This window comes from Rutidosis leptorrhynchoides, chromosome 1 (genome assembly GCF_046630445.1).
Source record: "Rutidosis leptorrhynchoides isolate AG116_Rl617_1_P2 chromosome 1, CSIRO_AGI_Rlap_v1, whole genome shotgun sequence".
Taxonomy (NCBI): Eukaryota; Viridiplantae; Streptophyta; class Magnoliopsida; order Asterales; family Asteraceae; genus Rutidosis; species Rutidosis leptorrhynchoides.
This window is the reverse complement of record NC_092333.1, coordinates 21765986-21780884: the sequence shown is the minus strand read 5'-3', so window position 1 is coordinate 21780884 and position 14899 is coordinate 21765986. Positions and strand designations below refer to the sequence as shown.

Below are 14899 nucleotides of genomic sequence, written 5' to 3'. Positions count from 1 at the left end.
CAATTTAACTCAGTCAAAGAATAGACGCGAAAACTTTTTGAGAAGGGATCCCACTCGGGTACAACAAATGTAAGGAGGAAGAATAACAAAGATAAACGATTCCAACAGAAAAACGGAAAGACACAAATTAAACGATTTCTAAATGACAAGACCCCGAACACCAGAACCGGTTTAAGTGGTCGTGGCAGCGATATGTACAATGTATGAATCGTCAAGATTTCACTGATAGATCTTGTTCGGCATTTTTTAATGAACCCACAACACAAACCAATTGTAAGGTAGATTTTTCAAACATTGGGGATGTAAGTGAATTCCTATATCAATAGCAATAGTGCCGAAATAGCAAATGTGGTTCGCTTACAAAACACTCTTATAACTATGAAACAAAAAGACCACCCCATTCATTTTTTAATAAAAGGTCTAAACTTAGTCCAAAAAGGATATTTAAACACTCGACAGTGGGACAGATAATAATCCCATTACAACATATACTATAATAGTCGACAGAAGAATTACAATGCGAGTTCCATATACCAAAAGCCATCTCGTTAACTTCATGTCCAATGTATAACCAAAAACTTGGGGATTTTTGTTCTTTCATAGTTTATGCATTGCCAATTCTCACTTAGTTAGACCATTCCAACTAATTTCCTGCCCGCATTCACCACAAATTGTGGTGCAACCCGGTTTCACACCTTGACTTCTTAAGGTTAGCACATGGGACAGATTAGTGCATTTTCGGATCACAAAACGGTTCCTGGAACATACTCGGGGTACCATTGGCGGTTTCTTGGGTATGGTTTCAGGTTTTATGGTTGGTTTCACGTCTGATACACCATTAGCAGCTGGTTTTGGGATGTGTGCAGGTGCAGGTGCGGGTACGGTTGGGTCAACCGGGTTCCTTTGAACTTCTTCCCATTCTAGAGTTCTACGATAAACTTCCCAAGCCATGTCTTGTTCCTCCTTTGATAGTTTTTCATCTTCATTCTCTTGTAAAAGACTCTCATGTTCATGATAATTAGCAATCCATCTGGTAAATTTGAACAAAACTCAACATGTTACACCATTAAGTTATCTAACTTTATATGAGATGAACAAGGACATTTTTTTGCTAGCAGGGAAGGTTTTTGTTTTTAGGTAAAAGAAATTTTGATTAATGGGTTGGGAATTTAACATTGGTTGATGTTTTCAGTTGATTTCAAACACCATTATCTAAAGGTGTTGTGAACCAGACTGACCAAACAAGTTCAGACTTGACCTACATGTTTACCATTTTTGACCCAGACTCGTTAACCAACCCATCAAATTCACAACTTATAACACACCTAAAACATACTTGAGCAAAAAAGACACGTATCATCCTAAATATTGTACAAATATATACAGTAATTTACCTTGGATGATGTTTACTTAGTAGTACTTCCATGAACTTGTCAGATGATACAGTTGCATGAGAAAGAGGATTCTTTTGCTTCGAACAATCTCCAACTTTATTGGAACTTTGAATTGCTGCTGCTGCTGCATTGCTACTCACTTGGTCCATATCAGATGATGAATTTATGTTTTCATCATCTCCAAATGCAAAGAGATGCAACATCTCTTCTTTAGATATTGTTCTATGTACTTGTTGTCTATCAACAACCCTTGCAGAAAGGCTCTCTTTAGTCACCTGTTCATATCACCAACAAAAGTAGGTGATTTATATAAGGCAATTGAGACTTCATACTCTCAATTTTGGGCCAATTGGATCAAGCTTTTGGGTCAATTGGGTTTTGAAAAGAAAAAAAAATGCATGGCAATGTAAACCAAAAACCATAAAAAATCCAATGGGTTTCCCTCCAACCTTTTGGGTCCTATACAAAATATGAAGGAATAGGTCTAGTGGGTATCAATTCCTAAAGCTCAGTAAGTGAATACAGATACGTCTATAGGGTTTTGTGAATGGGTCATAGGGGTCGAGCATAGGTATCATAACGTGAAACAGAAATGAGAAACTAAAACCTGAAACGCGAAGTGTCGAACAAAAATATGACCCATTTCGACCCGTTACCCAACCTGACCCATTTAAAAAACCGATCCATTTGACCCATGACCAATTTCAACCCAAAACCGTTTTGACCTGTTACCCAAACCAACTCAACCTGACCCGTATGCAAGGTATAGGTGATTTACTGTAAATGGTAATATATTCACAAATGTAGGGTTGGTAACATGGATGGGACGGCAAGGGTGAATGTATAGTCAGAACATTTAGGATCAAAATTGGTATATGGCACATGCTTACATAAGTCGGGATGTATTTACCCGAACCAAAACATTGTGGTCCAATTTGTGTACAGGAATATATTAGATACATAAATGTTGATGTAGCCAACTCGTTACATATTCCACACAGAACATATGATTTCTTTACCCGGTTGACCCATTTTGTTAACTGTACATAGATGTGATTACCTGACGTTTATAAATCTTCTCTTCCATTGTGCCATGTGCCATCAGACGGTAAGCAAACACCGGTTTTGTTTGTCCATATCTGCAAATAGAGATGGTAATTAACTATTCTACAAATTAAATATATGCTTATCTAATTAAACAATTACAATTCAGTTCGTTATATATACCTCCACGCACGATATATAGCCTGAAGATCATATGTAGGGTTCCAAGAGCCATCAACAATAACAACACGATTAGCAGCATAAAGGTTAATACCAAGGGACCCAGCTCTGGTTGATATTAAAGTACATTTGACCCTCTTATTTGAAGGGTCGTTAAACTTTTCGACAAGCTTTTGTCTCTCAGACCCCTCTGTTCGTCCATCTAGCCTGTTGTATACAGAAAGTGAGAAATTTAATTTAATTATACAAAGAAAAGAAAAAGAATATTATGCCTTTAGAGCATCTAAAGATACACACCTATACCAGTCTTTTCCTTTTTTCCAACATTTGCGGGCTTTACCGTTTCGGGGTATTTTAGAAATATGGTGTTCAATGAGATCAAGTGTCGGTAGACTTTGGCTAAAAACGAGGGCTTTATCGCCAACATTAGCACACATGGTTAAAATATCAAGTAGCAAAACCATTTTGCCACTATTTTCAGCATCATAACCATTATCCATAACAAGATCGCCCCACCAATTCTGCAAAACATAAAAATGATACTGTCACAGAGCAGAGTTGGCTGTTGGTCAGATTATGAATTATCAAATACAAAATCAATAAGGAGTATATTATAATGGAAAAAGATCAAATATTATGAAAATAAAAACATCTTTGTAATTACTATTGACTCACTACAACAACAATTCATTAAATTAAATCTAAAATGTGTTTCAGGTCAATCCAACGTGTTATAAGATTAACCGATTATTCAACATTTCAACCCCCACTCCTATATTAGTCTAATACTAATAACTACTTTAAAATATTACTTAACCCAGATGGGTAAATTAAAGAACATGCTTACCTCCTTGAAAAAGCCACTGACATTCTTTCTAGACGAATGGACGTTTCTGTTCTTTAATTTATCTGAAAGGGAAACCAACAATCTTTAACTTAATAAAGAAACCATCTTTTTCAAAAACCAATATCGGATAGTGAATTGATTGACCATAACAGTCACATATTAGATTATGATGGAAGATTTACCTCCGTTGCCCACCATATAGTCCAAGTTATCATCACTAGAACTTTCTTCAAGAAATTTCTCAACAACATTTTCATGTTTGTTGAAGTCCTTATCTCTCATTAGTTGCAGTATTCCAGGATGATTCCATATCTACCAAATATTAATGCATGTTATAAGTAGTTCAACCTTAAAATAAGAAAAACATAAAGATCCCAAAGCAAGATAACATTAAAAAAATATAATTAACGCATGGACTAGCGAACATACTCTAGTCCAAATCTTATTGACAATAACAGTAATTTTTACGTCAAAAGGAGCCTACTTTTATATTAATTTAGGACAAAGTTCCCAAAAGAATAATAACTTTTGTTGCTATTACATGTATTCTGCCAAAAGAAAAATAACACCTAGTAAAACTGTAATCAAGTATAAATAAAAAAGTATTAAAGGGTTCTTTAAGTTGTAAAATGCTAGTGGACAGAATCATTCAGGCACAATGTTAGAATCAATTTAAGGCGCAAAAAATAAAAAGGTAAAAGAAAAACACATAATAGCACTTATTGGTAGGGGTGGCAAAAAGGACAGAAAGGGGATAAAAGTAGAATGGTTTCGACTCAGAACAGGTGACACTTTCTGTCCATAAATTTTACAATTATAAATATCAGTTAACTACTTATTTATTCCAAAATGACTAATGAGGTCTACTGATGCATTAAAGGAATACCGTAGGCGACTTTCAACTCATTTCTCCATAGAGATAAAGCATAACCCTAATCGACCCATTCATAAGAAAATGGGTAAAAATTGCAACCTTCACTAATCGGTAACCAAAAAAGTACCTGAGCCAATGCTTGATAACTGGCGAAAAAACTTTTCCTGCTTTTGTCGTTAGAAGCCTTCTCTTGAGTGAGTCCATGTACATCAAGAAATCTTTTGTATAGCACCCTTTGCACGGGAGAAAGCTTAACAGCAATTACAAAAACAGTTTTTGGAGGTAAATCCTTCTTCACAACGTTCATGTCCATTCGTTGAACAAATCCCTTTAATTGTTCATACAGAATGTGAGATCTCTGGTTCATTATTTTCACATCATCTGATGTAGAATTTGTGTGTTGACCGTTCTCAATTGGGTTTTGAAAGCTGCATGACATGGAGAGCATGAGTCAACACAAGAAACAGATACACAATATAACACACCAGAGGTGGCAAATTGGGCGGTCCAGTAACAACTCACAGTCTCAGAATATTATATATCATCTCAGAAATACAAGTTAATTCAATTTCTATATTTTGGGTTATATTAGTTGCTTGACCCATTAATGTTAGTGCATAAAACACCAAATAAGGATAGGAAAGTCTTACCGGTTTCTAAACTCTAGGCTACTTCCAAGAAATCCTTCCCTCACAAAATCGACCATCTGTAGTGAATATAAATTATGATGACAACACATTCAAAGACTTTAAAGTAGAAAAAGAATATAATTGTAAAAAAAAAAAAAATTATAAAAAAGGGAATGAAACAGGTGGCAAGTACTAACACAAAAATACTCCATGAGGTTATTTTGAAGAGGTGACCCGGTTAATGCAATCCGTCGCTGGCATTTGACTTGCATTAAGGCCTGGGTTGTATCAGCCCTAGTGTTTTTAATCATGTGAGCCTCATCACAAACAAGTATATCAGGTCCATCCTGGAAAATTGTTCACAATATGTTTTTACTAATATGTACATACATTATATTTTAATAAAATATGAAATTAATCAGCTCGCTGTTTTGGTATTTACAAACCACTTTTAATGGTTTCTTTACCCCTGAATTTTATAATAAATTAGCTAAAATTACAAAAAATAAAATAATACTATTGTTGAAATAAATTCTTATTGACCAATTAGGCTATTATTACAAATTATGTAGTTTAAAACATAAATAAGATTCTTAGTATCATGCATTATACATAGTACTACGGGTTGTATTCTTTTAGCACTTTTCACGTGCTGTGGTTGTTTCATAATTTCATAAAACTCATGAAGGGCAATAGTGAAACATTCTAATGCACTCTTTCACTAGGATCTTCCATATAAAGAAATAACACACTGACACAAGTCACACAACTGGTGTTATTTGTCACACTATAGTAAAGTTAACCTATCTTGGTAAACATAGATAAATTTTTGACATAACAAAGGACTGGCCAAAGCAAACGATTTGAAGTCTATAATAACTTTTGACAATTTTTTAACAAGTGGTAATAAGTGGGGCATATTTGGAAGTCGAAAATACTACCTGAAGAGTCTTGCAGAACTCCTTAGCAATGTTACGGTCCTTGACATGTTTTCCGAGGGACAAATTACGGAAATTAGTATAGCCAATCAAGAAAACACCACCCTTAGCCTTCCACTTCATAAGCAACTCAAGCCTCCTATCCCTACAAAAATAAAACTAAAAATTATTACACTTTAAATTAAATCAAATACATTAAAAGACTATATAAACATACTAAGGCTAATACAGCAGAAATAACAATTATAAGTTGATTCTACATTGCCTCTCATAATAACATAACATGTATGATAATAAAAAGACTACAGAGAAAATATAAGAATATGATCCGTATTATCAAGAAAACAATAAACGAATAAGGTTATTCTTGTTCAGGCTACCCGGATAGGGGGGAGTAACTTTATTATGATGTAGCCGGCCTAACAGGGTAACCCCGTGGCCACCATAACCATAAGATATGCTTTTAGTAAGGTTGGAACCCGAGACCTCTTGTAAAGAGATATCAGGACCCCAACCAGTAGGCTATCTTCTAATTTAGTATCAAAAAAAGTATATGGAAACAAAACCTTGGGACATCTTCAAGCATGTAAACACGAAGAGGCTTAAATTCGGTAGGTCTCCATTTAGTAAATTCATGTCTCCAGTTGTGCAAAACATTTACAGGTGTTACAATCATTGCAGCTCTTAAACCTAAGTCCACACTTCTCATAGCAGCATACAGAAAAGCTATAACCTGCCAAAAGTGCAAAACTACTAATAATTACACTACTTGTTTCATATCATATTATCATATTATTATTATTAACAAGTATATACTAAGTATATACTAAGTTCAAAACACAGATGTTATAACAGTACCTGGAGTGTTTTACCTAACCCCATGGTATGCGCAAGAATGCAACCAAGTCCCTTGTCCCCTGACCTCACTTTCGTTATTGACTGTATGATATTTTCCCACATGAACCTTATACCTGCAACCTGTAGGAACAATTAAATTTAAGAAACAGATAGCTGTGGTGGTTAATGCAGATTTATAAATTACTTAAAAAAATGATTAAAAAAAAAAGGTTAAAACCTGATGAGATTTCAATTTGGTTGAGATGCTTTGTGGAAGCCTAACAGCCTGTTCATTTTCCTCCCTGACAACATTAACAATATAACCTGTTTGTGCATCACCCAACATGTCAAAAGTAACACCACCATCGGACACAGTTTCCCTATAATTTGCATATTTTGTCTTCATTGATGTCAGTGACTTTAGACGTTCAGCTTCCAGTAACTTAAGTCGCTCTTGACGTTCCTACAGTCAATTATTTAAAAAATGACTCTTTATATTAATACATAACAAGGTAAATTAATACAATGAGGCTGGTTAACAAAGAATAGAAGATACCTTTTCAATAGCAATTTTCTTCTTAGTATCTTCTCCTAATTCAGCATCATCAAGGATTCTGCGAATTTTCTTCTTTCGTCTCCTTTTGCTGACACGTTACAAAAAAGAAATAGAAGATTTTAATCTTACAAAGAAACTACACAGCATTTGCAGTTCAAAAAGAAAATAAAGAAACTACACAGCATTTGCAGTTCAAAAAGAAAATAAAAAAATATACACATCATACTCAAAACGTGATACTGGTTATTTGCAATACAATATGCAAGTAAAAAACACTATGGTAGTTTCAAGGCTCATACAAGATATCAGCATTTATTTGAAAGCATGTACTCTTAAACAAACTATGTACAAATGGGTCCATTTAGGTCATGATTTAACTCTAACAGGCCAAATGTTTGAAGTAAATTACATAAGTCATCCAATACTAAGTTAATGTTTAAGAAGTTCAAAACCACTGGTTTACATTATAACCACAACGTGATAATATAGTTTTGTAATCATATATCAGCACATTGACTAATTGACTATTATTGGAAGCTAAAATAGAACTTTGTTAGCCATTCTGTCATGTACTAGAAAGTAACCCAGATCGACTCGATATGAACCGTTACTCGCCACACCCATTTTGCCACCCTTAATACTTACAAAAGAGTTATATATATAGATGAAAAACTAGTTGGAATACCTTATCGGCACCTTGAAACCATCATCAGAGGCATCTGAATCACTATCTGAACTTGAAGATGATGATTCACTCCTAGATTCAAAAGCTTTTTCTAACTGTAAAGTCAAGGGCCGCAGTTGACTTGGGGAGCAACAACAGCATTGCCAGCCTGGATCCCGTGCTTTTAACAAGCATTCTTCTCCAAGATTCTTTTTTATACAAGAACTGCAGAATAAGTTTTTGCATGATTTACAATTTAATAACTCCCCACTTTTCCCACACCATCCACAGAAACACTCAGCACAATCAGGATCCTGACAACACAAATATAAACTATTGATATGTGCAAATATGAAACACACAAGTTTGTACTTTTGACTAGTCAGGGAACTCTTCTAAAACCATGATAGATGAAACAACATTATGTTACAAGAAAACAAGTTGTGTGATCATGGGTGAAAGAAGATCATATGTACAACAAATGCATACCGTTTCTTTCATTTTATCTTCCAATGAATATTTGCAATTTCTGCAAATGATTACTTTCATGAGCGGATGTGTATAAATATCATTAGCAACTTTATGACAAACTGTGCAATGGAATTCATCATCATCATTCATAGTGTCCCCATTTTCAAACATGCTGACTGGAGAAGCTGCAGATCCATCCACTGCAACATCATGCTCACCATCAGAACTGTCAGAATTTACCGTTCTACCCTTTTTGCTGTCAGATTCTTCAACATTGTCAGATGGCCGTTTGGACCCACAAAGACCGTTACTTTTTTTATTTGACATGTCAGCATCGCTCGATGGCTTGTGATCCATATTTGATGTTTCATACGCAACACCATTGCTGATGTCATGGTCATCAACTTCTTTAATATGCTCCTGATAATATTTCCCAAAAGAAAAAAATGCACGGGGTGAGTTACCAAATTATGATAAAACAGATGAATAGAAATATTGTCAGGAAATATATCCACATTTAATTAAATTGCAATAAACAAATAGATAACATGTGGAAACGAATGACACCTGCTTCCTCAACTTCCTTTTTTGTCTCTTCTGACTCAAACGTAATAGAAGCTTACGGTCAAGATTTACATCATCTTCTTCTTTAACCTGCAAATGACAGCATATTTTTCCAAAACTAATTAGATTTAGAATGAGACTTTAGTGGCTGCTATTTACCTCAAGACAACTATAAATAAATTTTACAAATATATGGGGTCTTATACTTAAATTTAGTGATGTCCTATACATTTTGAATCGATAAACAACATAAATTTGAACTAGCGCCCCTACAGTAACGAATATAATTAAATCTTATAATCCTGATGTACCTTTTTAAAGTTCTTCTTATGATCTTCAGATTGATAAAGATCTCTCTCTGTCACAACAGCGTCAGAAACAAATGGATCATTTGAACTCCCATCAACATCATCAATCTCCTCAACCTAAATGCCACATTAAAAGAGAGCGTTAGAAAGATTTATATTAATCAAGAGTGAACAAATAATGTACGGTTGATGGAAGAAACAAAATCTGAATTATCAGACGAATTGCATGGATGAAAATATGAAATTTGTGATAGTTATAAAAAAGAAACAGATTGAATGAATTGGACGAGTCGGACCAATCTAAAATCGCCAAAAGTGTACATTAAATGCTTAAAACCTCCTACATATTTGATTTTGAAATTGAATTCTTGATATAACCATGCATATTGGCATATTTAGGTGTAGGACAAGTACAACGAGCATGTAATAAGAAAGTATTACCTCATCTGCACCAGGAAAGTTGAGTCCCAGTTCTGCAGCTTGTTGTGGCGTACTAGCCAAGTATACAGAAGCCCATTTTTTACTTCCAAATAATGTATCTTTTGTTGATGATGAAGAACACAATTTGTTGAAAGTGGACCAATCTACATCTTGTTTGGTTTCTTTATCGTTATCATTATCATCATCATCATCACGGGCGAGTTGTTTCCCAAGAAACCCACTTGCACCTTCTTCCAAAAGTTTACCATGATGTCTGTCACAAAAAGCATGCATAAGAAATCTTACAAATAGTTTGAACTGTTGTATATAAATATTAACAGTAATGACCCACACCCGTGTTGACCAGTGACCCAACCGGCCTGCCCCGCCCATTTTACTCTTTACTTAATAACACGAGCTACCTTCTGACAGGCCTGTGAGTTTGCAGGTACTTTTCAGCATCTGCAATGTATTCGGTAGCACCGCCTGTAGCCTGCGACCCAACCCAATGAGTCCTATTTTTCCATGCTTCTGTACGACATCCATTTGGGGCCTGGTTTTCTATCCACTTATAAAGACTCGGGAGTTCAATTCCTGCACCATCAAGTTGCTCCTGCATAAAAAAAAAAAAAAAAAAAAAAAACAAACTAACCAGCTGGTTTTGCCCAAAAAAAACAAGGAAAAAACCAAAACATACACAAAGAGCACCTAAATGTAAAGTAATCTAACTGTAAATTTAACCAGATCATAGCTCCTAATCATTGATATTTAATTATGAAACGAATAAAAAAAGGTTGACACGAGATTAAAGAAACATACCAACAAGTGAGCACTCTCTGTTTCAAGTTCATCAAGCTCGTCCTCCCACTTTTCTCTAAGAGCTAACATTTCATCAGCAACGGCTCTCTCAAGCTAAAAAAAAAAAAAAAAGACTTACAATTATAAAGAGGGACCAAAATTGTAATAATGAGCAAAAATCAAGGGCATAAAACTAACAGCTTCCCCCTCAAGAGACTGGGCTAACTCTTCCCGCACTTCAACTTCCACTTTCGCTAATGACTCATCTTCAAGTGCTTCTTGGGCCTCTGCAGCCTAAGAATTACATTACAATTACAATAAGAATTACAATTAGCCCAAATTGAGATTTATAGTAAATGTCTGAAGATTTCCACATCAAAAAATAGGTAACGATTAAACAGTACCTTGCTCTCAACTGTCAAGAGCTCGGCAATTAGACGTTCGATGTCTTCATCAGTGAGAACTGGCTGCAAAATTAAAAAGAAAAAGAAAACATAGCAACTTCAATTTAAAAATGTCAACACACACATATATCACAATATTAAGTGTTCATGTATATGTTTAAGCATATTTATTTGTGCTGTACATAATCTAAACTGATTTTCTGTGAATTTGAGTAATATAATATCTTGCCTCATGATGCATCTCATCATCCTGACCAGATGTTGAAGGCTGATCATTGTCACTATCATCATTAATAAAAGAATCACTTGATGTACTACCAATATCTTCTTCCTCTTCACATTTATCAGATGCCATCAATTGTACAAAATAAAAAATATTTCTTTACCTAAGAATAGAATATCACAATAAATCATCAGGTCCTAATAACACGCAAAACCAGGTTGAACATTATTGTCCATGATCCATGATTTATGTAAAACTGAATACAGATTAAAGATGTGATATACGTAAAACTTTGCAAAAAGAATTAGTTAGCACATATATGAATATAAAGTATTACAGATTTTGAGCACTAGAAAACACAACTCACAAGATGATGACACAAAAGGCACTTAAATATTATTCACCTACAATTACAAATAGGCTTAACCTAAAACAGTTTATACTAAAATGTTATATACAGAGTAATATAAAAAAAAAAGTTATAAGAGTTTCCCTGTTCGGGTTAACCAGGAGAGCGAGTCCAATACTCTCCACTACAAGATTCGAACTTGAGATCCACTACTATTAATCTCTTATTATCCTTATTATCAGAATCGACATCAATATTGAGATAAAATCAAACAAAACAGTAAATAACGAATAATCAAATTGGTAGGCAGACGCTGAAGAGATTGGTACCAGCTCTCCTTGTTAACTTACTTTCCCAGAGATGCTCGACAACAGCATACGGATTTATCAGACTAAGCACAATTCATGTTATATAGACTTTGTTGACAAATATATATTCCTAATCAAACTAAGATGCCGACTTTTGTAAGACTATACTTACCAAGCACTTTAATTTAGGGTTTAATACCTTACTGTATAATGAATGATATATACGAATATTATTAACATTACACTACATACCATTTACACATAAATCGTATCTTTAGGACACTTAAGAATAATCAGAAAAATCTTCACACGTGAAATGATTTAACCTAAATAACTACAATGTACTCCATCAATCGCAAACACATATTAATCAAATCAAATATGAAGTTAAATAAATATAAGAGTAATGAACATAACACATGTATGTATACCTAAATTGAAGTACTCGATGGTTGGAATTCCATACGTTATTTGTAAGGACAGATGATGTTAATTTGTAAATATCTCTGATCTTGAAGCCAGTTTCTGATTGATTGAAGTTACTTTTGAAAAATTTGTCGATTATACGATTTTACAATTTGGAGGGAGTGTTTTGATTTGAGTAGGGAGGGTTTTTGGTTTGTGTGAGTGAGTTTTTATCTTTTTTATTTATGGAATCGACGAAATCGGTGGTGAGATTTACAGTTGTTTCAAGCAACTACAAAATCGTCCCCCAAAACTATCTTTATTTCCTAATTCCTATTCCTATATTAATATTAATTAATACAGTACTTAAGATAAAAAAAAAATACGGAGTATAAAAAGAGTTAATTATATTAATGGTATTTGTGCTTTACACTATATTAAACAGCTGGTCCCTAACTTTTTAAAACTATAACACAGTAGTCCTTATGGTTTTAAAAAAACTCATCAGTCGTCCAATTCTCAACTTCTGTTAACTTGGCCCGTTAAAAGATGTCATGTGCTGAGCACATGATGGGCATTTACGTCATTTAACGAATCACTAGCTACAATATAAACCACAATATAGTAGGATCAATCAATTATAATTATTACAATTAATTCAAATTTTACGTAAATTATTAAAATTAACTCGGTTTATAATACGAGGCAGTTATACTAATAAAAAATCGCATTATTTATTTTAATATCGAATAGTTTATTAAAATAATGTATTTCAATCATTTAATTTTACAAAATCAATTTTTTTTTCTTGGTTTTTATATAAGTGAGATTTCTCTTATACATGTGCTACTCGTATAGAGGTTTAGATATAGTGTAATAATGAATTTTAATGTAAATATATGGTTAAATTAATGAGTAAACTTTTATAATTTTATAATTTAATGGTTGTAAAATTATCCTATTGAATTAATATTGTTTAATTAAAGTTTTATGTAATATATAGTAGAGATATATTAATATTAGGCATTTTATATGAATTAAATTTTCAACTTCAACTTAACTGGAATCCACAACAAAGGTCTACAATCAATTTCAAAACTACTACCTTTATATTAGCTGGGGTCTATACTGCACCTTTATGTTTTGGGGTGTTATGTTACATTAATTCTCATGAGATAAGTAAAGTGTTATGGATATGTCAGTGTGCCACTTGGGAAGGAGGCAATTGTTCAACAAAGGTAGATTAATTATTATATTTTGTAAACAACTCTATATATGAAGTTACAATAGCGTAAAAGGTCATAAGTATGATGATTGTGAGTAATAATTTGTTGGAGATTGTATCGAAATCTCCAACAATGAAAACTTCAATACACAGAACTGCAGTTAGAGGAGTGTTTACAGAGACTTCACATATCAAGTGTTCTGGAGTTTTCAAATCCTTTTTTACTTCTTACTACTGGATAGTTCATGTACACAGATTTTTGTGACCATCATGACCCACATGTTTGAAGGTTTTAGGGGTTGACTATGCATCTAAAATGAATACTATTAACACACTCAAGTTTATATTGATGAAATTCAATAACGTGTTGTTTCTGTTGATGTGAGTCATGGTAGACTATAAAAATACAATGCTTCCTTTCCTTTGTAATACTTACTCTTTTACTACATCAACTCTTTATAGACTGTATAATCTATATTTATATGTAACTGATTTTAAATAATTTTTGAGTAGCCATGCAAGAGAGGTGTACACCATGCACTTAGTCCCATACAGATAATGTCTCAACATCTTAAGTGCGAAAACCACAGCTCCGAGCTCCAAATTGTGTGTCGTGTAGTTCTGCTCGTGAATCTTCAGTTGTCGTGAGGCGTATGAGATAACTTTCGTGCGTTGCATCGACACACATTCAAATCCTTGTCGCGATGCATCACAATAAATCACAAAATCTTCATTTTCCTCTGTTAGTGATAAGATCGGTGTAGTGGTGAGTTTTTGCTTTAGTAACTGAAATGCAGCTTCTTGCTCTGCTAACCATGCATACTTCTTACCCTTATGTGTTAATGCAGTCAGGGGTCGAGATATCCTAGAGAAATCCTAAATGATTCGTCTGTAATAACCAGCTAGTCCCAGAAATTGTCGGATCTGGGTCGGTGTTTTCGGTGTTTCCCAATTGATGATCGCTTCGATCTCAGTAGGGTCGACTTGGATTCCATTTCTACTTACCACGTGGCCTAGAAATTTCACCTCCTCCAACTAAAAATCACACTTTGAGAATTTGCATAAAGTTCTTCATTTCTTAGCAAGTCTAATACTAATCTGAGGTGTTGCGCATGTTCTTCTTTGTTTTTAGAGTAGATCAGAATATCATCTATAATGACGATGCCAAACTTGGCGAGATAGGGACTACATACCATGTTCATAAGATCCATGAACACAGCAGGTGCATTGGTCAACCCAAATGACATTACTAGAAACTCATAGTGGCCATAACGAGTTCGAAACGCGTTTTTTGGAACATCATCTTCCTTCACCCTCACTTGGTGATAGTCTGATCGTAAATCAATATTTGAGTAAACGCTGGATCCTTGTAGTTGATCAAATAAGTCATCAATCCTTGGAAGAGGATATCGGTTCTTGATTGTCAACTTGTTCAGCTCAGGGTAATCGATACACATGCGA

The 14899-nt window shown here is 34.1% G+C and overlaps 1 protein-coding gene across 1 annotated transcript; it reads right to left on the bottom strand.

Moving 5' to 3' along the window:
• Positions 1 to 318: 318 nt before the first annotated feature.
• Positions 319 to 12458, bottom strand: LOC139857601 (protein CHROMATIN REMODELING 20). The gene is made up of 26 exons (XM_071846419.1): positions 12240 to 12458; positions 11158 to 11314; positions 10929 to 10991; positions 10723 to 10818; positions 10546 to 10638; positions 10149 to 10339; positions 9748 to 10000; positions 9310 to 9423; positions 9002 to 9088; positions 8453 to 8854; positions 7985 to 8277; positions 7300 to 7387; positions 6982 to 7206; positions 6765 to 6884; positions 6473 to 6639; positions 5910 to 6051; positions 5166 to 5315; positions 4990 to 5045; positions 4467 to 4767; positions 3648 to 3777; positions 3466 to 3527; positions 2916 to 3139; positions 2622 to 2825; positions 2455 to 2533; positions 1395 to 1669; positions 319 to 1030 (listed from the first exon to the last, which is right to left on the bottom strand). The coding sequence occupies exons 2-26, from the start codon at positions 11281 to 11283 to the stop codon at positions 622 to 624; spliced, it is 4350 nt and encodes a 1449-aa protein (XP_071702520.1). The 5' UTR covers positions 11284 to 11314; positions 12240 to 12458; the 3' UTR covers positions 319 to 621.
• Positions 12459 to 14899: the final 2441 nt, after the last annotated feature.

Excerpts from the sequence above, each read along its gene's own strand:
- LOC139857601 (XM_071846419.1), bottom strand. The coding sequence starts at position 11,283 with ATGGCATCTGATAAATGTGAAGAGGAAGAAGATATTGGTAGTACATCA. Across the intron at positions 6,052-6,472 it reads ATGCTTGAAGATGTCCCAAG|GGATAGGAGGCTTGAGTTGC; the intron begins GTTTTGTTTCCA and ends TTATTTTTGTAG. Across the intron at positions 4,768-4,989 it reads AGCCTAGAGTTTAGAAACCG|CTTTCAAAACCCAATTGAGA; the intron begins GTAAGACTTTCC and ends CATGTCATGCAG.